Below are 25,244 nucleotides of genomic sequence, written 5' to 3' on the forward strand. Positions count from 1 at the left end.
CAAACTTATCCCTAAACCCTAAAAATACCCCTGTTCCCCAAAACCCAAACCTAGCCCTGAACCCTATAAATACCCCTGTACCTCAAAACCCAAACCTACCCCTGAACCCAAAAAATACCCCTTTTCCCCAAAGCCCAAACCTAGCCCTGAACCCTAAAAATACCACTGTACCCAAAAACCCAAACCTACCCCTGAACCCTAAAATACCCCTGTACCCCAAAACCCAAACCTAGCCCTGAACCCTTAAAATACCCCTGTACCCCAAAACCCAAACCTACCCCTGAACCCTAAAAATACCCCTGTACCCCAAAACCCAAACCTAGCCCTAAACCCTAAAAATAACCCTGTAGCCCAAAACCCAAACCTACCCCTGAACCCTAAAATACCCCTGTACCCCAAAACCCAAACCTAGCCCTGAACCCTTAAAATACCCCTGTACCCCAAAACCCAAACCTACCCCTGCACCCTAAAAATACCCCTGTACCCCAAAACCCAAACCTAGCCTGAACCCTAAAAATAACCCTGTAGCCCAAAACCCAAACCTACCCCTGAAACCTAAAATACCCCTGTACCCCAAAACCCAAACCTAGCCTCGAACCCTAAAAATACCCCTGTACCCCAAAACCCAAACCTAGCCCTGAACCCTTAAAATACCCCTGTACCCCAAAACCCAAACCTACCCCTGAATCCTAAAAATACCCCTATACCCCAAAACCCAAACCTAGCCCTGAACCCTAAAAATACCCCTGTACCCCAAAACCCATACCTATCCCTAAACCCTAAAACTACCCCTGTACGCCATAACCCAAAACTATATCTGAACCCTTAAAATACCCAAACACCCCAAAGCATATACCTCAGTACCCCAAAACATATACCCCTATACCCATACTTACCTTATCCAAACATTACAAAAAAACATGCTTTTACCATTCATGCATTTACAACGAATTTCGTTGTAAATGTATGCTTGGTAAAAGCATATCAAATGTAATGCCATGCGTTATAATGGCATTGTGGAGTCATGGTACTTTCGTAATGAAAGTATGCGGAATGATGGTATGCGGAAAGAAAGTTGCGGAATAATGGGTGTTTACCCTCCCCCGGTAAGTACATTGGTGGCACGGCGGCCCACATCTCCAGCAACATACTCATATTTTTTCACCACCCATTTGAAAAATGCACAGGTCTCTCTCATTGATGGTCAGCACCGACATACACTTTTAGACATACCTCCCGCCACAAGTTCTAGAATTGCGAACTTTAGAGCTGTGGAGCTACGTTCGAATCTCTGCATCAGCTCAACATCCTGTGATTCCAGGCAAATCGCGTTGTCTCCCCGTGCCTACCACAAATGAATGTGTTTTTCTGTAACGTAAATTGTGCTCATGCCATGTTGTCGAGTTCGCGCTATATAATATTGCAAGGAAAAAAAAGTAGGGAAACTCGAGTTCACACACTACTGAACGCGCACTCTTAAGTTCATCAGCAGTGCACTGTGAATCGGAGCGTTTCACAGGCCTGTCACAGATAAGAAATGCTATCAAAAGGAAATCCTACAAAACAATATACTACTGGCCGCAGCAATTCATACCCGGACAACGTCGGGATGGGCTGCTAGTATATATATATATATATATATTCCAAAACCTTGGCGAAGTTCATGCCTGCGCCTCCTTTTCCGTGGCGGGCCTCGACGGGGTTTCGCCTCGCCCCATTAAATCCAGACAATTACCGTCATAAATCGTTGACAGAGAGTCGAGGCCCAGGTCAGCTTTGTTCAAGTGCTTTTATTTGGCAACATCAACACCCAACGCGTTTCGCAGCCTTCGCCGCTTTCTCACGAGTGAATGGTTGTGCAAGTTCAATAAAGTTATATACCATAACAAAAACTTGGTCATGTGACCCATTGCGTGAAACAATCATAAGTGAAAACATACTCTCTCAATAATGCAATTCATTTAGCATTTATGTATTTGGTCACGGAATACCCATATTAACTTAACAGAATTGTCAGAGGTAAACGGAAAAACATTTCTGGGTATTTACGTTACATTTTCGGAAAACGTCGTGTGTTTATCTGCACCACGGACTACTCTTCCCATAATTCATTGTCTTTGGTCAACTTGCATATCAGCGGTAAAGACACGTACTGAATTACTTCATTCAGTAGGTTCTCATGTTGCACTTGTGGCCTAGACATTGAACGCAGTAAATTCAAAGTGGCATCATTACATAAACATTCAGTGCGATCACTCGCGTGCTACTGAATTGAGCGCCCTCTGGACCCCGACTGCTTGCGGGCATTGACACCTCACTGATGTGTCGTCTCAGCAGGTTAAATGTCAGCAGCTCAACAGTAGGTTAATGTCAACAGTTCAATTCCCGTGTACCCATATTGTGGTTGGCTTCTCTGCTTATTTTCTAGTGGGCAAGATTTATAGATGACGTGTTCTGTGTATGGGATGGCACCAAAGAAGAAGCTGACAATTTTGTGAGAGAGTTAAATGTCAATGAATTAAATTTATCATTTACACATACAGTGAAAGGAGGTCTGTCACTGTGTCACAAGGACGGTGTCATCAGTGATGTCATGAGTGATGTCACTGACCATGTCATGAGTGATGTAATATGTGATGTCATCAGCAGTGCATTGCACGCGCAAGTTATAGTGAGTCCGACTAACTATAACGTGGGAATTTCAATGGTTTTATATCAGTAAAATTTCCAGCTAACTATAACTGGTGTGAAACCTATGTTTTTTTCAGTGAATTTAATAGGTTTTTTAAATGCTAATTCCTAACTATAACCGGTGTGAAACCTATGGTTTTTTCAGTGAATTTCATAGGTTTTTTAAATGCTAATTCCTAACTATAACTGGTGTGAAACCTATGGTTTTTTCAGTGAATTTCATAGGTTTTTTTTAATGCTAATTCCTAACTATAAGTCTCACTTTATAAATAAGACTGTTAGCACTCTAGTTGTTCTTTAGAACACTCTGGTACATTCTGTCATTGGGCTACAGTTGGGCTACATCTAGTTGAAATTTGGGCTACATTTACATTTTTTGGTCTCTGGTGGCCATCTTTGGGCTACATTGGGCTACATTGGACTACATTTGGGTTACATTTTGGCATTTTGGCATATATATATAGCCCAATGTAGCACAATATATATTTTATCAAAGTTAATTTTCGTAAAAACCACTTAAGAATAGGGCTACCAGTCCCTACAATTTTTCCCATTTTTTTATTTTTTATTTTTTGCTTTGGAGCGCTCCCGGTGCGCTTCCCGGGGAGCGCCCCGAAAAGCGTACTTTTATAAAGCGCCCCCGGGCGCGCTCCGAGGAGCGTCCCGTAAGCGCCAATATCGCGAACGAAAACATGATCATGACGTATCGCGTAGCCGCGTCCGCGTGATACGCACGGCGTAAGCGCACCCGGAAGTACTCGAGCGAATACGATCGCGCAACGTAAACATCCGACGCGCTTACGCTACGCGACCCGAAGCGCCCCCGGGCGCGCCCCGGGGCGCGTAGCGTAAGCGCGTCGGGCCATGTGACCTGAAAATAACACTTTTCATTGGTTCATAACAGTTTTAGTTTCATAATGATGAAGCCCCTGGTCTTGTGACCTGAAAATAACACTTCTCATTGGTTCAGGACAGTTTTTTTTCCAAATGATGAAAGACCCCACCTTTTTTCCTTATTCTGACTTTGTCCTTTGACTGAGGAAGACCTGTTTGTACATCTCTGTACCTTTTTGATATTAATAATGGCTTCAGTAGCAGCAGCAGCTGGTGCATCTGCCCCACCACCACCACCACAACCACCAAGAGGACCACCTCAAGATTATATTGGTGGTCAAGAACAGGAGGAGGAGGAAGAGGAAGAGGAGGAGGGGAGGAGAAGATGGCTGCCTGAAGAAAATACTCCATACAAACCCAAGCCACACATTATATGGGAGTTTTTTTCAATCCCAGAGGGCAAGAAAAAAGTTAATGCACCCAAGGTAACTTGCCTAATCTGCAATGATGAACTTTCACGGGGCAACCCAAACAAAAAATATTCATTTGGTAACTATACCATGATTCGTCATATGACCAGAAAGCACCCAAACAACTACTCTCGTGCTGAGTTCAGGGAACTGGCCAGTAACCTCCCCAAGTCGTCAAGGACCACCTCCCAAACAAACCAACCGACTTCATCGGGACCAGAAACATCCGAGATGATGCCTTGCATTCAGCCAAGATTTGCTGATTTTAAAATCACTTGTTCTGCATGTGGCAAGCTTATCGCCTATGGTGAAAAAAGCGTTAAGCTCATCGTCCTTGCAGGTGATAATCACAAGTGCCCCAAAAAGAAGTAATTTTTTGGGTTTTTTATTTTTTTGCTCCAGTTGAGCCAGTTTCAATTCCCTTTTTTTGTTTCTCCCCCTAAAAAAATACAAAAAAAATATAAAACTGTTTTGAAAAGCCAAAAAATGTTCAAAAAGTTCAAAAAACAAAAAAAAATATAAAACAACAAAAAGAAGAAAAAAAAAGTTCTTTTTAGAACTACCTCCAATTTCTAAATAAAAACTTCATTTTTTAAAAACTCTGTCATCTCTTTTCCTCATATTACGCTCCCCGGGCCGCTCCCCGGTGCGCGTACCGGGCGCTTCCCCCGCGCAAAACGAAAAAAAAAAATATTTTAAATGCCCCGCGGGGCCCTTTTATAGCCCCCACATCAAACCTAGGGGGTCAAGGGGGGGTCTACCCTGCCCCCTTATGGTCATTTCCCTCTTTGTTTTGCCCACCTCTCGTGTCTCGATCCTACCGAGACACAAGATGGCGGCCGCTCCGGACTGTTTAGAATGTTTACAGACAACTGAGAGCCAATCAGCTTTCTGCGCGCAAGTCGCGTGTCGCGCCTGGAGCGCACTCCGGTGCGCGCACCGGAGAGCGCCTATAGATATATATATTTTTTTGAACCTAAATTACTCAAAATCCACTGGAGCACATATCTTGAGACATAGCAAAGGCACATCGGGCTACCAGTCCCTACAATTTTGCCAAGTTTGGTGGAAATCCATTTAGCCGTTCGGGCTAAAAGTGAAATCGACCGCCCTATGGAAATTAACATGGGGAAAACGCGTTTTGGGACCCCCCTTTTATCTCGGCCCCCGCTTGACGTATCCCCCCCAAACTTTCAAGGGAGAACCGGAGCTCGACGAGGCCATTTTCAGGAAATTTTCAGGCAGATTCGTCAACCGGTGCCAAAGTTATTCCAAATAGAATTTTGCGATTTAACATTGAAAAAAATCCTAACTATAACTACCTACTGGCGACCGCCAGTAGGTAATATATATATATATATATATATATATATATATATATATATATTTTTTTTTTTACGAGCAAATGTCCCAAAAGTGAGAGGAGCTTCTGTAGCTGGTGCCGGCGGCGAGGTTCAGGACGCCCTCGCAGAATACCTTTCAGCAAAACCGTTTCAGTAAAGAAACACGCCGCACACTACTCCATTAGTTAAATGCTTGGGTTTATTTTCTGTAGGATCCCCACCAACGCGTTTCGGACAACAATCTGTCCCTGGTCACGGTACAAACGAGTTTGTACCGTGACCAGGGACAGATTGTTGGAGTAGTGTGCGGCGTCTTTCTTTACTGAAACGGTTTTGCTGAAAGATATATATATATATATATATATATATATATATATATATCCAAAGGTCAGGTAGCACGCATTCACAGAAAGCCTCAGGAAGCTCAAATCATTCGTTTCTTTTATTTCCAAACAACTTGCCAGCACTCACGTAGCTCAGGTAAAACATCCAAGTTCAAATGCCAGACGCGTTTCAGGACCCTCAGTCCTTTCTTCAGTGGCAGATTACAGCAATAAACATTTGCGCAGCAGACGACAGTTTTTGATCACAGGCACCTGCCTGAGAGGGCGTGGTGCTCCCACAGCATTCTGGGGTTTGGAGTGCGTCTGTGTTTTGCCCCAGTGGGCGCGTTTCAATGCATTGCAAAATTAATTAATTTGAAGCCTCAGTGGGTTGATGCTGGTCCTGGCGCAGTGAATGCCATGCTTTCTAGAAGTTCAGCACGAAAATGTGCAGGCTGCAGCCCTGTACTGTAACCAAACACCTCTTCCTCCCCTCGATTTCAGCTCTCAAATAGAGTCAAATCAGGTCTGCTACACCAGCAGTGGGCTTTCCATTCCGGCCGTGCAAGGCCGTGTATAAATCCAAAGGTCAGGTAGCACGCATTCACAGAAAGCCTCAGGAAGCTCAAATCATTCGTTTCTTTTATTTCCAAACAACTTGCCAGCACTCACGTAGCTCAGGTAAAACATCCAAGTTCAAATGCCAGACGCGTTTCAGGACCCTCAGTCCTTTCTTCAGTGGCAGATTACAGCAATAAACATTTGCGCAGCAGACGACAGTTTTTGATCACAGGCACCTGCCTGAGAGGGCGTGGTGCTCCCACAGCATTCTGGGGTTTGGAGTGCGTCTGTGTTTTGCCCCAGTGGGCGCGTTTCAATGCATTGCAAAATTAATTAATTTGAAGCCTCAGTGGGTTGATGCTGGTCCTGGCGCAGTGAATGCCATGCTTTCTAGAAGTTCAGCACGAAAATGTGCAGGCTGCAGCCCTGTACTGTAACCAAACACCTCTTCCTCCCCTCGATTTCAGCTCTCAAATAGAGTCAAATCAGGTCTGCTACACCAGCAGTGGGCTTTCCATTCCGGCCGTGCAAGGCCGTGTATAAATCCAAAGGTCAGGTAGCACGCATTCACAGAAAGCCTCAGGAAGCTCAAATCATTTGTTTCTTTTATTTCCAAACAACTTGCCAGCACTCACGTAGCTCAGGTAAAACATCCAAGTTCAAATGCCAGACGCGTTTCAGGACCCTCAGTCCTTTCTTCAGTGGCAGATTACAGCAATAAACATTTGCGCAGCAGACGACAGTTTTTGATCACAGGCACCTGCCTGAGAGGGCGTGGTGCTCCCACAGCATTCTGGGGTTTGGAGTGCGTCTGTGTTTTGCCCCAGTGGGCGCGTTTCAATGCATTGCAAAATTAATTAATTTGAAGCCTCAGTGGGTTGATGCTGGTCCTGGCGCAGTGAATGCCATGCTTTCTAGAAGTTCAGCACGAAAATGTGCAGGCTGCAGCCCTGTACTGTAACCAAACACCTCTTCCTCCCCTCGATTTCAGCTCTCAAATAGAGTCAAATCAGGTCTGCTACACCAGCAGTGGGCTTTCCATTCCGGCCGTGCAAGGCCGTGTATAAATCCAAAGGTCAGGTAGCACGCATTCACAGAAAGCCTCAGGAAGCTCAAATCATTCGTTTCTTTTATTTCCAAACAACTTGCCAGCACTCACGTAGCTCAGGTAAAACATCCAAGTTCAAATGCCAGACGCGTTTCAGGACCCTCAGTCCTTTCTTCAGTGGCAGATTACAGCAATAAACATGAGAGCTGAAATCGAGGGGAGGAAGAGGTGTTTGGTTACAGTACAGGGCTGCAGCTTGCACACTTTCGTGCTGAACTTCTAGAAAGCAAGGCATTCACTGCGCCAGGATCAGCATCAACCCACTGAGGCTTCAAATTAAATTAATTTTGCAATGCATTGAAACGCGCCCACTGGGGCAAAACACAGACGGACTCCAAACCCCAGAATGCTGTGGGAGCACCACGCCCTCTCAGGCAGGTGCCTGTGATTAAAAACTGTCGTCTGCTGCGCAAATGTTCATTGCTGTAATCTGCCACTGAAGAAAGGACTGAGGGTCCTGAAACGCGTCTGGCATTTGAACTTGGATGTTTTACCTGAGCTACGTGAGTGCTGGCAAGTTGTTTGGAAATAAAAGAAACGAATGATTTGAGCTTCCTGAGGCTTTCTGTGAATGCGTGCTACCTGACCTTTGGATTTATACACGGCCTTGCACGGCCGGAATGGAAAGCCCACTGCTGGTGTAGCAGACCTGATTTGACTCTATATGAGAGCTGAAATCGAGGGGAGGAAGAGGTGTTTGGTTACAGTACAGGGCTGCAGCTTGCACACTTTCGTGCTGAACTTCTAGAAAGCAAGGCATTCACTGCGCCAGGATCAGCATCAACCCACTGAGGCTTCAAATTAAATTAATTTTGCAATGCATTGAAACGCGCCCACTGGGGCAAAACACAGACGGACTCCAAACCCCAGAATGCTGTGGGAGCACCACGCCCTCTCAGGCAGGTGCCTGTGATTAAAAACTGTCGTCTGCTGCGCAAATGTTCATTGCTGTAATCTGCCACTGAAGAAAGGACTGAGGGTCCTGAAACGCGTCTGGCATTTGAACTTGGATGTTTTACCTGAGCTACGTGAGTGCTGGCAAGTTGTTTGGAAATAAAAGAAACAAATGATTTGAGCTTCCTGAGGCTTTCTGTGAATGCGTGCTACCTGACCTTTGGATTTATACACGGCCTTGCACGGCCGGAATGGAAAGCCCACTGCTGGTGTAGCAGACCTGATTTGACTCTATATGAGAGCTGAAATCGAGGGGAGGAAGAGGTGTTTGGTTACAGTACAGGGCTGCAGCTTGCACACTTTCGTGCTGAACTTCTAGAAAGCAAGGCATTCAATGCGCCAGGATCAGCATCAACCCACTGAGGCTTCAAATTAAATTAATTTTGCAATGCATTGAAACGCGCCCACTGGGGCAAAACACAGACGGACTCCAAACCCCAGAATGCTGTGGGAGCACCACGCCCTCTCAGGCAGGTGCCTGTGATTAAAAACTGTCGTCTGCTGCGCAAATGTTCATTGCTGTAATCTGCCACTGAAGAAAGGACTGAGGGTCCTGAAACGCGTCTGGCATTTGAACTTGGATGTTTTACCTGAGCTACGTGAGTGCTGGCAAGTTGTTTGGAAATAAAAGAAACGAATGATTTGAGCTTCCTGAGGCTTTCTGTGAATGCGTGCTACCTGACCTTTGGATTTATACACGGCCTTGCACGGCCGGAATGGAAAGCCCACTGCTGGTGTAGCAGACCTGATTTGACTCTATATGAGAGCTGAAATCGAGGGGAGGAAGAGGTGTTTGGTTACAGTACAGGGCTGCAGCTTGCACACTTTCGTGCTGAACTTCTAGAAAGCAAGGCATTCACTGCGCCAGGATCAGCATCAACCCACTGAGGCTTCAAATTAAATTAATTTTGCAATGCATTGAAACGCGCCCACTGGGGCAAAACACAGACGGACTCCAAACCCCAGAATGCTGTGGGAGCACCACGCCCTCTCAGGCAGGTGCCTGTGATTAAAAACTGTCGTCTGCTGCGCAAATGTTCATTGCTGTAATCTGCCACTGAAGAAAGGACTGAGGGTCCTGAAACGCGTCTGGCATTTGAACTTGGATGTTTTACCTGAGCTACGTGAGTGCTGGCAAGTTGTTTGGAAATAAAAGAAACGAATGATTTGAGCTTCCTGAGGCTTTCTGTGAATGCGTGCTACCTGACCTTTGGATATATATATATATATATATATATATATATATATATATATATATATATATATAATTAAACTTACCTCAGTAATGCGTGGTAATGGCATGTGAGAAAGTTGAAAAAGGTAAAAGTATACATCATATGAGTGCTAAACAGATGCGGGGTAAAAAATGCATTTTAAAGGCAGGCAATGTTTTTACTAGTGTTGTACCGTCATACAACCCTTTAGGGCCCCCTTTGTTTCCTCTCCGACAGAGTTTTCATGGAGGAGGAACTGCCCTGGAAACCATGGCAGAGATGAAACTCCTAATATGCTCGGTGCGACTGCAGTAGGCCAAGCATACCGATGCCTCCTGACCGCCGCAACACCACAGGGGACAGCAGTTCCCTGGAGGCTGTGCCACGGCAATGGTGGTCCGACTGCCCTAATCGTAATATATGGCAATCAGGAGCCTTCATGAGTCTGGCGGTCCGTAGACTGCCAGACTCGTATTCGGCCCCTAAGTGACTACTCTAAAGTCAGGTACACCTGACAATCTCTTTTGAAATGTTTTGGATGTATGTGTCATGGATGGTGTGTGATCCTACAGACAGGCAGACTAGATCATTTGTCGGTACTTTCCAGTTTGATGATCTGAATAGATTTAGCTTCTAGTCTCACTCGAACACCTTCTAGCTAAGACCTTTACAATTGCAGCAGTCGGTCATAACTGCAGATTCCTAATGGACTATATAAAAAGGTCAGGATTGGACTGGCATAGCAAATAGAACTGGACACCAAAATAAAAGTGGCTCCATTAGTAAATCATATAGCTAAAAAAGTGTCCTACATTTGCAAAAGGTCAGTAGATTGGAACTTTTATGGACACTTTATAGGTGCTTTGCAAGGCTTTGGAGACTTCATGCATTTGGACTTGATGCAGGCAACGTTTGTGGTAATATCAAGGAACTCATTATGAACAACTGGCCCATCAGACCATAGATTAGGCCTGCAAATAGCCAAAGAAACATCCCGCACATTGATCTGATACAACAGCCCTTCCGGCACTGTCATACTGCCTTTGGCAGATTGGACGGAATTGCCAAACTTCTGCCTAGTTTACGATTTCTATTCTCCAACACTGTTGGAGCAGACTACACCAGGTCAACAACACCCTTTATCATATGCAAAGGCATCTTGCATAAAATGAAGACAGGTTTAAGACCTGTGCAATGGTGATTACATCCATTTTAGATGATCTGGGAATGCAACTGGATGAAGACGGTGTACAATATTATTAGATCCACAATAAACTTTTGACTAAAGGTGTGCAGAGGCGCAAATCTATTTTGCTGTCATTCCATAAAAACAATGTGAAATTTCTCAAAATTGATTTGCCGGCATTTTGCTTGAAAATTGAAAGTGTGGTCACACCCTACATTCAAAAGTCACAGAAAAACCGTCATTAGGCTGTTTCAAGGGGAAAATATCACCTGTGAAACATTTTCACCTGCAAGGAAAAATAATCCAACATTTTGCACTCAAATGGTTGTGGAATTTTGTTAATTTCAGTAACATGAAGATTGAACACCATTATTTTTTAATATTGTTCACCACACTATGAGAATGTGAAATTGGTGGAAAACTCCATACTGGCTGGAGCAATATTGTTTTTTGACTTTTAATTAAAGCGGTAATTTAGAGACTAATTCAGGTGCTTTCTTCTTGATCGTTTATTTAAAGTAATAGTACCCCAATATAGTCAAGGAAGGATCTCAAGATAGGTCAGTGTTGCACGTATGTGCCCGCTGACCTTGTGTGCCGTACTGCATCCCGTGGCCAACAAAGATTGGGTCGCTGCTTTAGTAGGAAGAATGTGGCAGAATCCCATAAATAGATAGAAACAATTGCCCCTAGTTTGGATGGGGCCAGTCATCTCAGCCCCCTAGACACAGGGATACTCCTGGGGTGAGTAAGTTCCACTGAAATCACACCTGGGAACATAGATATCAGATGGTCCCTTTAAATTGTGCTCATTAATTACTGCAACCCCTGAAATACCGGCAATACACATATTTAAAAAAGGGAACAGGTATTTAAAAAAGGGAACAGGGTTGCTACCAGGACTCTATACAAGCAAGTGATTGTAGCACAACGTTAGAGCAGCAACACAGGCATGTGAATGTGACACAACTCTTGAGCACCCGCCAAATGGCTATTAACGTAGGAATGTGGAGCGCCTACAGTTGTTTGGATCTAGTGTGTTTTAACAATTGGCTTAACATGTACATTTCTAACAAGTGAAGTACTTTTTGTGCTAATGAGAGGCATATATGATATTAAGAAACTTTGGGCCTGATTTAGATTTTGGCACACGGGTTACTCCGTCGCAATAGTGACGTTTATTCCATCCGCCAAAATATAAATCACAAAGTATATGATGGGATTTATATTTCGGCGGACGGGATACTCGTCACTGCTGTGACGGAGTAACCCATCCTCCAAGATTTAAATCAAGTCCTATCCTGGGCTTATTTTCATTTTGTGTTTTTGCTAAAGAAGTGGAGATTGAAACATCAGTGTTAGGAGAAGGTTTGTTGCGAGTGACCACCCTGGAAAGAGACACACTGCTGATTGGTTTAAAAGTTGACCTTCCTGCTTTGGACATGTGCTGGATTTCGGAAGTTGACATTTGTTACTTTTGGGAATAGACAGCTTGTCCAATTTTGAAGATTTTCTGTGAAGTTAATGTTGCCATTTTAGAGCAGTTGCCTTCGGTAGGTTGTATCATATATATGTTCTGAGCAGATCATGAATGTTTGGAACGATTTGTAGAGTAGTCATGGCCAGTGAGTTAGCAAGAATTACTTCAATAACACGTGCATCACACCGCTTGCGTATAGATGGTTCAAAATGAAGACACTGATTCCTTTCCCACTGGTCAGCTCAGATTATAAAACTTCCCAAGATCAAAATGACATGAAAGTGGCCCATGAAATAATTCATAATATCTGGGAACGAGGCTGACACAGGCAAACAACTGGCCAAGAAACATCAGTTGATACAGCATACCAAAGAATACAAATACTAGGCATAAAAAGAGTACCAAAAAGTGATGGGTAGAATGCTTGAATTAATCTCAGCCACTGGTAATTACTTGCACCACATCCCTGTACTTAATTATTTTGCAAACCATGCCACTTAAGTTTGGACCCCACCATAGTCAAACCAGTCTTGACCCTGGTCCAATGGAACAGTTCAGACTGAACCACCAGGCCAGGTCATCCATAAACTGGAACACAAGGAACCCAGGACCCTTTTCACCATAGTCATGGCTGATCAGCTAGGTTTAGCTTGGCTTCAATAATACCGTGCGTACAGAGCCCATTCTTGGACATACCCATTCCACTTCAGACGACACACTAAAGTGTACAAGTGGGTGATAGATGGAATGCTTGCATCAATCCCAGCCCCAAGTAATTGCTTAGGCCGCATCCCAGTTCGTCATTATTTTTCCATATTTTAGTTTGGCAAGCTATACCGGTATGCCATGAGTATTATGATCTCGGTCACAGTGAAATTTACATACGTGTGACACATTGCTACTTAAAAATACCCAATCTTGCCTTTGTGAATCAGATTTAGGCATAAAAGTCTGACTTCAACACATAATACACTTTGGAATTGGTCCAAAGTCTATGTGACAATTTTTGGATTATTGTTGGAACCAGAATGCATTCCACTATGTCTGAATTGGTCACATAAAGGTTGTAGAATTAATTTGAATAACATGTTAAATAATCGAGAAGGCTTGAGATAGGCAGTGTTGGTTTATGAAACTAGAAAAATGCATACATACATGTTAGCATCAATATGGTTTTTGAAGCAGCTCTGGATTTGGAGATGGCCAACCGATGTTATTGGCAACCACAACTCTGGACCAGTGTTTAAGTATTACCACAAAACCTTGATAAAGCAAAGAAAACTTACATCTTGTACTGCACAGAGTAAAGAGCTCCATCGCCAAGTCCTAATGGGGGAAACCAATGCACGACCGCTGCCATGTTTCTAGATATGAAGTGGACATTACGTGGTTTGGGCAAAGAGCATTCCTGCTGGTTATTTTCTGAAATATACCAAAATAAGAGCCAATCAACAATGGGAAAACAATCAAAACAATCAGCCATGTAATTCTTATTTAGTGGTCTTAAAGGTCTTAACAACGACGAAGAAGTGTACATTCACATATGAAGCAGAAACTGAAGCAATCCGAATAAAATTGAAAATAAGAAAAAAAGACTCTCTCTGACCTGAAATTCAGATACACTATGTATATGACATAATGACAAGGATACTAATCCAATACTGATCAAATGAAAGCAAGTATTGATATATGAGGCAAAAAACTAAGTTCGAAACATGTATTGAGGAACATGAAAACGTCTCCTTTCCATCTGCATGAACTTTGATACTAATCGAACAGCAGAAGTCAGTCAAATATCTAACTGCACCATTAAGCCAACGACACATGTCTATTAGTAGATTGATGTACTAAACAATTAATCTCGTGCTTTTTGTGATGTCATAAGAATGTTATGAACATAACTAAATGTGTTTTACTGTCCGTTTGGGATATGATGTTTAAAATCACTACAACTCCCATAATGCAATGGGGTTGTTTTTAACAGGAAATGCTTTAAAATGGATGATGATAGTAGTGTATCCCTACCGTGACAAACGCCGTCAAGCCGAAACGCTTCGGTTGACAGACTGGCTCTGTTTTGAAATAAATCTTTTGGAATGAGAAGGACTAGTGTGTGCGACTAAAATTTTGAAAAATAATATATATATATATATATATATATATATATATATATATATATATATATATATATATATATATATATATATATATATATATATATATAATAAAATTGTCTAATCAAAATTATGTTATAGTAAATCTGTTTACACGATTCCTCCTTTTCAGACGACAACACATTTATCAAAGTAAATTGTGTGGGCCAAGAAATGAAATGTGCAATCCTGCCTCTGCATATTTTGATGCTTATTCACAAAGGCATTCTGTAAAGTGTTTCTCCTGTGTTTCACTTCTATGTACTTTTACCTGCCTTTGTGAATTGGCCCCGAAACATCGAGAATGGGAACATTCATGGAATTGTCATACAAAGTTAGCACAAATAGAAGGGACGATGCCCTCTGTGCACTTTTACCAATAAGGAATCTGAGGTATTGTGGTCAATTTTCATAAGACTGTGTGCACTTATACAAACAGGGAGTTGGAAGGTTCAGCGCTGATTCACAAAGGCAATTAAGAGTATGTAAAAGAGTACTCCTGAAATACTACTCCTCTTACTCAAATGCTTTTGTGAATCGGTCCCAATGTTGTTAGTGTAATAAAGCGTACCCACTGCGCTCAAAATACAATATTTCTGTGAATGTATGTGCAGGTTAAGCAACATCTCCAGGTTATTTGCATGTACCATCACATAATTGATCGACCACCCATGTCGTTGCTTTTGAATCTTTTTGTCCGTTCAGGTCAACAGTCTGCGGCATTCTACTAAATAGGGGTGGCAGAGTATGCAACAATTCATGTACCTATGGGAAATTGTCTTGAAACTGTAACACAGGGAAATGATGAACTATATCAGTTTTGCGTTATTCAAAGACATTTACTTTTAGGATTCTAGTAAACTAATATATTGATTTAGGGAGTAAAATGATAGTGATATTGCCAGATTAAAGCTAGACCAGCAGAGGGATGGAGAATATGCCAGTTGTGGTTTGTCTAGTGGGTAGACCAGAGACTTGGTTGCCTAGGATACATCACTTTTCTGGTGCTCCCTACCAGCCTAGATGCATTGTTATCTTTCTAAGAACCAAAGCTCAAATCAAAACGAAAGACACATTAAATCCAATAGGGAAACAAACAAGCACGAAATTGATTTTTCCCACATTTCTTGGCACTTTCCAGGCTGCACTTTCCAGGCTGATCTTTAAAATAAACTTTAAATTGCAAGGTGTTTTGCAGTCAGACCAACAAGATCCTTCTTGTCATCACCGATTCTCCTAAAGTGTAATATTGATGACTAATGAATGAATCCCAAAAGTAAATGTCAGTCCCACCGAAAAAGTGATAATTAGTATTTATGCCAGGCCCAGGTACAGGGAAAGCCTCGTGTGCTTCTAATGGGTACAGGGTCTGTCTGCTCCTCTGAGATCGCTGTAACTATTTCCAAAGGAGAAGCTGTGCCACGGGTACAAATTCCCTCTAGCAAATCAGATACCACCCCCTCTGTAGGTGTTTGCATCTGATAAATGGTTTTTGACAATAATTGCAGTGAAAAAACATTGATACATTGCTATCCGAATCGCAAATAGGTCGGGGTGGGCCCTCACATTCGAATTGCAGTTGGGAGAGGGTCACAAAACCCCTTTTGCGAGTAGAAATGGGTTTACTGACTCGTAAAATTGCTTCTGTAAAAAGCATAATGGCATTTTGGAGTTGCAGCCTGGGAGTTTGTGGATAAGGCCCTCGCTTATTTAAGAACTTCCAATATCACTTCTCAGTCTCTCATGGAATTCCAGATAGAAAGAACCGCACTAAAGTGAACATGCTGTAAGATCTACTTGTTTGTTTATTTAAGAATATAAGTGACTATCACGTGTTTGATGATTGGTTTGGACTTCAGCACTGTGCTTCCCAGATAGCGGTGGCAACTTTGAAAGCCACAGTATGTGAAGACTGTGCGTGTTGCTTGGGTTTTCCACGCCCCACTGTTGCTTCCCCACCCGCTTGAAAAAATGCTTTGCCTGGATTGATATGTAAAAAGTTAAAACACCTGCGTCATTCTGTAGGCACACGCACGCGTGCACATGCGTATAGCAGCAAAAAAGCCATTGGCAAAGCTAATAGGTCCCAAAGGCAACACGTATTGACTTTGCCAATGGTTGTCTATTGTTCCCACTGCCTGGGCAAGGTTTTTCATAGTTGAGCGATTTTTTCCTTGGGTGTTTTTGTAAGCCTGTGTGGGCCAGAGGACTTGTGCAGCTATTTTAAGCAGGTATGAATTTCTATTGCAGAGGTGATGACAGCTGAGGCTGTGCAGGTAAGAGCGGAAAGGCAAGGTGGGGGGAATTTTCGACAGACGACGACAAGGGAAAATGAAATATTTATTTAATTTTCTCTCGTCGTCTGTCAAAACCCCCATACTCCCCCCACCCAGCCCCAACGTCCCACCCGGCCCCCCCTTTCTTACCTGCACTGGCCATGGCTGGGGGATGAAGCAAAAAGTGATAAAGCCAGAAAGATGGGTTAGAAGGAAACCAGTGGAACTGGAACTGGAGAATGGGCCTTTTGTCTAGAACAGAGAGGCAATTGGGGCTTCATGGTTGGGTCATAGCAGCCCATACTGCTCTGAGAAATATCTCCCACGCTGCAGACACCTGGGAAAATGCCAGCATGACAAAATGGCCAGTTTGGCCTTGATAGTACCAACTGGGCAATGTACACTCAAGCCTGGTCATATTTAGCCTTCACCAATTCATCGAAGATGTGTTCTGCTTTCATTTGAAAGGAAAAGCAACTTACTATTGTTTTGGAGCCATTGTAAGCATGTGACGTGTTTCTCTTCTTCAAACTATAAGGCACAATTGTGTTCAGCTAATTCATGAGCGTGCTCAGTTTTACCTCATGTTTATGGAATTTGTGAGCTAGTCACTCTTGGGTTATCATGGGAACGATGACCAGAAACGTTAAGGATGAAGAAGAATTAGAGAAGAGATGACTCGGCAGAACCAAGAGAACCCAAAGTGGTATGAGGGAAAATTTGTGTGTAGTGTTTTACCTTAGAAGGGTGGATTGATATATGAAGCACTTCAGTTATACGTCTGAGCCAGAGCTTCTGAAAAACAGTGAGTTGCTTTTAACAGGCAAAGAAGCATACTCACAAATGCATTTCAAAGCACTCAAAGAAGTACTCCTGTATTACTCTTTTATATATATATGGAATATTCTCTCTCAACTGGTTCCCGATGAAGCCGGGAGCATTTTTCGCTTTTTCTAGATTTTGCTGACCTATCCGCAGTGCTGAATCTTTACTTTTTGAACCATGAAACGGAAAAACTGCTCACAATCCTTCTCCGGGAGTGCTCACAAAATATGGAACTCAATCACAGAAGTGTCACACGAATCCTTCTTTTGATGATTTTAGGAAGAACTTAAAATGGCTACTAATTTAGAAATACTCCACCATTCATCATTCATTGCATTGAAAATGGACTCTGAACCTTTACTTTTCATTGGTTATTTGTTTATGGTACGCGATCTGCTACAACTTCCTTTATATGCCGAATATGGTAGCTTTCCTGAGAAGGACTCTACACCTTTCGCCTTAATACAGATCTTATTTTGAAAAACAATAAGTGCCGGCCCCAAGGATTTGGTCAAAAGCTCGAGGGTGGTGTTACTGCTGACGGACTCCGAGATAAACCATTGACTTATGTTGGAGAGAGGGATATTCAGGTCTGGTCAAGCTCCTCTCTAAGAACCGACACGGAAGGCAGTCAAGGCAATGAGATTCCTCATGGACACCATCTCCACATAAAGTTGTCATTGTTACTCTTGAGCCTGTCCAGACATCTGTGCTCGCATACACCCCACTTTCGGGGGCCCACCTTCATTAGTTCTTCAAGGGCCGACCCCCTTCTTTCTTGTCACTTAAGCACACGCTTATCACAGGTTGTTTCAGCTTTCACTCCAGGTGAAGAATAAGATTGTGTGCACAACAGGTTTAATGAGTTTAACTGTGGGTGATAACAAATTGGTAACTTTTGTCTATGCTAAGCCAAATGTGTGTTCAGTGTCCTGAGGGTGACAGGGTGTTCTAACTAAATACAGAATATTGAACTGTAATACGTATTTAGGACATTATGTTTCTGGCAGATTATTTATTGGTTACACTATTTTGTCACAAAACAGTACTGGATTTTTGGTGTAATTTCAAAGTGAGATGCTTTTATGTCCACAATCTACAACAAGGTTGAGGTATGTAAACATCAGTGACATGCTAGGCACTGCATAGTTGCATGTATAAACTGGGAAGTTGGTGCGGGAAACCATTTGATAGTCATCATAGCCTTAAGAGCATTATCCCTTGCTTCAATATTAGTCAGTGCGTTTATTTGTGTAACTGCCCCCCCCTCTTGTTTGGTCAATTGGTTTTGGTTTCCTTCCAGGGTGAATTCTGAGTGGCTGTTGGCTTTATGTTTTATACTTAAAAATGTTCTTTCTCCTGTTGGTCGCACTTCTTCTCATAATGTATTTTTTTAATTTTAGCCTTTATCTGTAAAAGGTTTTCTGGATTTCTGAATTCAGCCTAGACTGACAAATTAGAGGTTTCTTTCTGCGCAGTTGAACGTATTTGTAGTAACAACACCTGATTCAGTCCAAGGTAGAAATGCAGGTTTATTGAGTTGTAAAGGTCACAAGAGAGAACGCTGTGTCCCTGCAACCAGGAGTCCAACTGACTGCCTTAACAGCTCCATAGCAACACACCTGGAAGCAGGCGTCTCAGCCTTTCACTGCCAGCTACGCACACAGATACTCTCTTCTACACATCTCCCTATTTTCTACAATTTAATTTGAAGAAAAACACATGACCACTTATACATATAACAGTACACGATCCAAACAACGCACAACCCAACCCAACACTCATACAAACATCACACACAAGGAACCCTGGTAAAAAAGTGGCCCATCACAACTTACAAGTAGTAAACATTATATAATTAATAACTACAGATAAAGCTGCATTTGTGTGGCATGGTTGAGGGAAACCATGCCACACAAGTGGGCATGAAGAGTGGGCTAGCACAAGTCATCCCACAAACCCCATTAGTCTACCTGGCGTCCTCTGAGTTCTTTGGGGATTCACTCACAATGGTCTTCCATTTCCCTCACCGCTTAACTTCCTTTGTGATTCATTCACATTGCCAGTTCCAACAGGAGTACCTATCTTTTGTGAACCAACCAAGTACTCAAAATCACTCATAACCATTTGTCCACTACATCTTTCATCCTCACTGTTTCTCTGTTCTACCGTTCTACTGCTGTCCATTAGTCAATTCCACATAATTTCCCTTCATGCTTGGCATCTAGTAAAGTCCTCTGAACTTCAAGAGACCAGTTCCCAACCATTCAGGTTTCACTTTAACCTAACACTCCTCAGCCAATTTTCCTTTTTACATTCTTTAAGCTCCCTGGAATCTTGAATTTATTTTCACCTTCTTGATTAATCCCCCTGGAACCAGCCAATTTGCCCTTCTTTTCCTCTCATCATCATGAATGATGTGTGACTAGTTTCACTGTTCACACACATATTATGCACCCCTATAACATTCATTCGTACCTTCTCCATGTCCAGCTTGCTCTAAATTGCAATTTCAAACACTTCCTTAACCAACCTATTTGCCCTCTCCACAATGCTATTTGCCCTTATGTTGCTACCCGAGGCCCTGCATAGCTTCACTCTAGTTTGAAGCAGAACGTTTCTCATTTCCTTCTAAGTTTACTGTGTATCATTGTCTGCAACTGAATATGTTGGCACACCTTCTCTAGCAAAAACTTTGCTGAGTACGTTGCTCATTGTAGATGGTGTTGCACTCACAAACTTCTAATCCCATCCATTTGGTGTGCACTCTACCACAACCATAACTACCATTAACCTTCCATTTCCTACAAAGGGACAACTCATCCAAGACTTTCTAATAAAGTCTCACATCAACTCACACAACTCTCTCTCACACTTGCCTTCAAAAGCAATCGTTTACCCCCATCTAAAATCTTGCCTTCTTAAAAAGCACCCATCAATTACTCTTGTGTTATTGCCCATTTACACACTCCTAGTTTATCATTCACGCTGGCAATCACTTCATCAACGTTATAGTTTCACTTTCTACATGTGCAGGCAACAGTAAGCAAGATAATTAGTCTGCCAATGTATTACACCGTCCAGGTATATCTTCTAAGTTATACTTGAAATCTTGTAGTCTCAAAACCAGTCTTTCTATTCTAGTTGACACGTTAATCATGCACCCTGGAAACAACACTTTCAACAATGGCTTGTGGTAAGTCCTAATTGTTACACTTATCCACCAAATGTAGATTCAAAACTACTCCATGGCCCATGCAGCTACCAGTGTCCCCTTCTCAATGACAGATAATCCTCTCAGCATCTGTCAATGAGGAAATAGCAAAGGCCACATTCTCTCTACACTCCCATTCATCTGGGCCAATACCACTACTATTATGAAGACTGAGCTTGCATCCACAGTCCCACAAGTTTTCTTTTAACATCAAATTGCATCAAAAGTTCGGTATTCGCTTTGTCCTTTGCAACTATTTAAAAAAACTCTTCTTCCTCATGAGACCACACAAATGATTTACTATATCCCAGCAATTACAGAATCGGTTCGGTCTTCTGTGGAAATCTTTTTTGCATAAAATTATATAGGACCCATATAATATCTCAGTTCACTCTTATTTCATGGCCCTACGTGCTTCCCTTACAGCCTTAATAAAATCTCTTTTTATCTTACTCTCAGGATCGCATATCCCAGATATTCCACCACTTGTGCAGAAAAGTAGAATTGTCTTGTTTCAATGTCAAACTACCTTTAATCAAATGGCACACCACCTGCTTCAAAATTATATTCTGTTCTTCCACAGTATTCCCAAATACCAGATTTTGCTTACTCTCAGGATCGCATATCCCAGATATTCCACCACTTGTGCATAAAATTAGAATTGTCTTGTTTCAATGTCAAACTACCTTTAGTCAAATGGCACACCACCTGCTTCAAAATTATATTCTGTTCTTCCACAGTATTCCCAAATACCAGATTTTGCTTCCTGAAAGAATACAATATTATTCTGACCTTTAATAACATCCCCTATTATGCATTCAAATACACTGTCTGCACCAATTAAACCAAAAGGAAGATAGTTGAATTGAACGCCCCCTCTTGTTATAAATTCAGATAGTGCCTTTGGCTCGGGTTGTAACCTTAAATAATGGTACATACTTCTGAAATCAAATTTTGAAAATGACTTTGTATTCTTCAAGATCAACACCATCTCTTTAATGTTTGAAAACTGATAACTATAAGCCACTACATTTTGATTCAAAGAACAAAGGTTGACACAAAAACACAACCTCCCATCGGTCTTCAGTAATGACCACTGTTGATAACAACTGGGCTGACTCCACAGGTTCTATCAGATCCTTTCGAACCATCTCCTCAAGCAACCCTTTAAATTCTTGCCTGAACAACACTGGTATCCATGTTGGTTTATGCCTCACCAGTACAGCTACTTCAGTCAAAACAATCTTATGGGCATATCCCTTCAACACTCCCAATCTGCTCTTACCATCCTTGACCTATTCCAAGACACTTGTAATATCTGTATTCTCTGTGGCTTCAACAGCATTGCTTGATTTCTCCCTCTAAGGTCAAGGGCAATGTTTAGGTCCTATTGGTCCAATCTTCTTAATATTGGAGGCCCTGTTTTCACTACATAGACTTACCCTTTTATCGTCCTGTCGGTAAACACTATAAGAGATTTCATTAATCCCAAAACATCAATTGAATTTCCCTGAAATCCTGCAGGATTAATATTCTTCGGTTCTAGATCCCATATTTTCTATGTTTGCTCCCGCAGATCCCCATTAACTGTGATTGTTGGCTTGGGTCTTTTCTTCCTTCCCGAATCCGGATTCCCATCTATTTCCAGCATACTCAATATCTTTTCCCTAATCTGTTCCCATCTTCTAATATGCTGCTCTTCTTTTGCATCTACTTCTGCAAATTTTGGCAATGTGCCCATTATACCATATTTTCCATACCCCTTGTCAAATGCAAAATAATTCTTAAAATCTGAAGAGTAGTAGTTATTTCCATATCTGTTGCACAGTTTCACTGCCGCTACCTTTTTTTGTCAAATGCACCACTCCCCATCGTAGTAACTATTTCCTATTCATTTTACGAGTCCAATTAACATCATTGTTCATATCTACAGTCACTGGAAGTTCTCTGTCTTGTTTATTGTCTTTATGTTCCATCTCCTTCATACATGCAAATGATTCCTCAATGATCTTTGCTATTTCAATAGCTTTTTTTAGCGATCGGTTCCTTCCTGGCCAAAGTCTCTTTTGCATTTTTGTATTGAAACATCGCACAATTAGGTGGTCTTTTACAATTCTTCTGTAATTTTACCGAAGTAGCTCTTTATTGCAAACTCTCTCAATCGTGCTATAAACTCCTCCTCTGTCTCATCCAACCTTTGTGATTGTGTTTTGTTATTGCCACGATCACTAATTTTGCAAATCTCGTTTCTGATCTTTGTCTTGCCTCTTTATAAATGTCTATTATTGGGTGGCCTTAAAGATCTACTGCAGTTGGTAAAAACATGACTGTATGTTGTCCTTCCTTTCCAAATGTATTTACTCATTATGTGTTTTTTTATTCTGGAAAAAAATCCATTGCTAGCAGATAGTTTTCCAGTGCATCTATCCAGTTTTCTCATTCTGTTACAGGCAGACCAGGCTGGGATAAGAAATTGGGTGGTTTAGTTACGACTTGAGGACCTTCCATGATAGATTGGTCTTCGAGGGTTTTAGCTCCAATTCAAAGGACATTTGAATGGATGAGATGCGCCCTTTTTAAATTTTTAAATAGTACACCAATAGTGTGGCTGGTAAATTCTTGGTGCTTGTGAAAAATAGGCATGTGTTCTTAATTTATAGGTATACAACTGTGTTCTCCCCAGATGCAATGATCTTCTTTGCCTACTATATATAATGTGGATCCAGAGAACGTGGTGCACGCATGTCACTTGTTTTGTATGCTAAAATGGGTCCTTGTCTATGATTGCAGTGATTTGGAGAACAGTTCTGATAGAACCCATTCTGGGCTCCTACCCGTAAGGCTATTCAGTGCTTGATCTGAGTCCTTTCTTGATTTATTTCTCTCCAGAGTGCGTGCACAGTGATGCACATGTTGTGCCTGTCAATTGTTTCCACAGTCCACTCTAAACATGGAAAGCTCATGCCATACGGTTCTATGGCGGAGCGAGTCAGTCAGATTGATATTGTTGGTTATGCTGGTTGTTAAAATGGTCCGTGACTCTTAAGTTACTCGCGCTTGCCCAGCATTAATGTTAGAGCAGCAATATTTTGTACCAATTAATTGAGTCGTTTACTGGTGCTTCATTTCTCCCACCTGTATGTAGTATTTAGTCATGAATTTCTTTGTAGGTTTTGGCTCCCGTACCAGTTTTGATAATAGATTTTGATGGTTGTATCTTCTTCATTACTTCATTCCTTCTCTGTGCCGCCTCTTGGGACGTGGCGATTGCTGATGGCGATCATCGCCAAATTGTAGTAATGACACCAGAGTCACTTTAAAATAGAAATGCTGTATATTGAGTTGCACGAATCACAAGAGGGACCACTGTGCCCCTGCTATTCAGAAGTCAAACTCACTCCCTCAGCAGCTTCATTGCAACCCGTCTGGAATGCAGCTATCTAAGGCCATCAAGGCACTTATTTGTGTAACCTCTCCTCTTCTTGTGGTCAGTTGTTTTTGGTTTTCTTTCATGGTGAATTCTGGGTGGCTGTGGGGTTTATATATTATTATTAAAAATTCCTTACCATTATTGCTTACGGTCTCTCTCATAAAATTTCTTTTTCAATTTTAGCCATGATCTAGAAAGAGTTCTTTGGGTTTCTGAATTTAGCCTACTCTGACCCAATAGATGTTTTTCTTCTGCACAATTAAATATGCCCATGTTGTTTCTGGCTGAGTTCATACAGCGAGTTTCAAATGGAATAATGAATAATCTTCTTGAACGAGAAGAGAGCATTCTAGTCAGCGTATGCACTTATATTATAGGTGTCCTCTCCGAAGACAACTGCGAGCAGTGCCAATTTGGTGCGAGTAGGTTTTCAAGCATTCAATTTTGGCACCATAATGCAATTTACTATCCACGTTGATTTATGGGGCTTTAGTGTGAAAATGGCTTAGAAACTACAAATAAAGTAAGTTTGGGGTTCACGAATGCTCATTTAAAATAGGATATATGTAAACACACCTGGCTAAAACGCTTGTCTCAATCCCTTGATAGATTACGCCATTGTTGCTCAAACTGTGGGAAAGATACTTGGGACATTGATGCGGGACCAGCCTAAGCGTCCCTGAAGACTCCCATGAATAAGTAAGTCCTGTTTGGCCGTATTCTGTTTAATCAAACCTCAAACCATCATAGCGAGTAATGAGACATTGTTGCTCCATTAACTCGAGACAACCGGTTTGTCTTCAATTTAACAAATGAAAGGTGTTTCATGAAAACGCGAAGAGCATTGAGAAAAGGAACTAAATACTCAAGGAAGACAGAGGTAATCACTTGTACCTTATAGACAAAGCTTACCTGACTATAGGTGAAGGTCAAAATACTCAACTGTCCCCTCTTATCCTTTAACAGGTACCCAGTCAAGCCCTGTTGAAAAACCCGGGAAATTTTTAGCTGGTTTGGAAACGCGTCGGCTGTTTCATACACTTTAATATCATCCACAAAGGGCCACAAGTTCATGTGTGTACACCCGAGTGGTGTACACATTCAATAAAGTTATATTTAATGAAAAAACTATCCCTTGTGAGATCAGTCCCATACTATATTGAATAATCGATCCAGGACTGT

General features: G+C 42.0%; 1 protein-coding gene across 3 annotated transcripts in view; it reads right to left on the bottom strand.

Moving 5' to 3' along the window:
• LOC147708574 (interleukin-20 receptor subunit alpha-like) overlaps positions 1 to 25,244 on the bottom strand; it is a 176,895-nt gene that overhangs the window by 120,431 nt on the left and 31,220 nt on the right. For all 3 annotated transcript variants that reach the window (XR_015296647.1, XM_086927249.1, XM_086927248.1), the window contains exon 2: positions 13,451 to 13,586. Coding sequence is in view for 2 of the 3 variants with exons in the window: in XM_086927249.1 (XP_086783375.1) it covers positions 13,451 to 13,586 (136 nt within the window). In the remaining variant the exon portion in view is untranslated. The remainder of the gene's footprint in view (positions 1 to 13,450; positions 13,587 to 25,244) is intronic.

This window comes from Lissotriton vulgaris, chromosome 6 (assembly GCF_964263255.1).
Source record: "Lissotriton vulgaris chromosome 6, aLisVul1.2, whole genome shotgun sequence".
NCBI classification, from domain to species: domain Eukaryota; kingdom Metazoa; phylum Chordata; class Amphibia; order Caudata; family Salamandridae; genus Lissotriton; species Lissotriton vulgaris.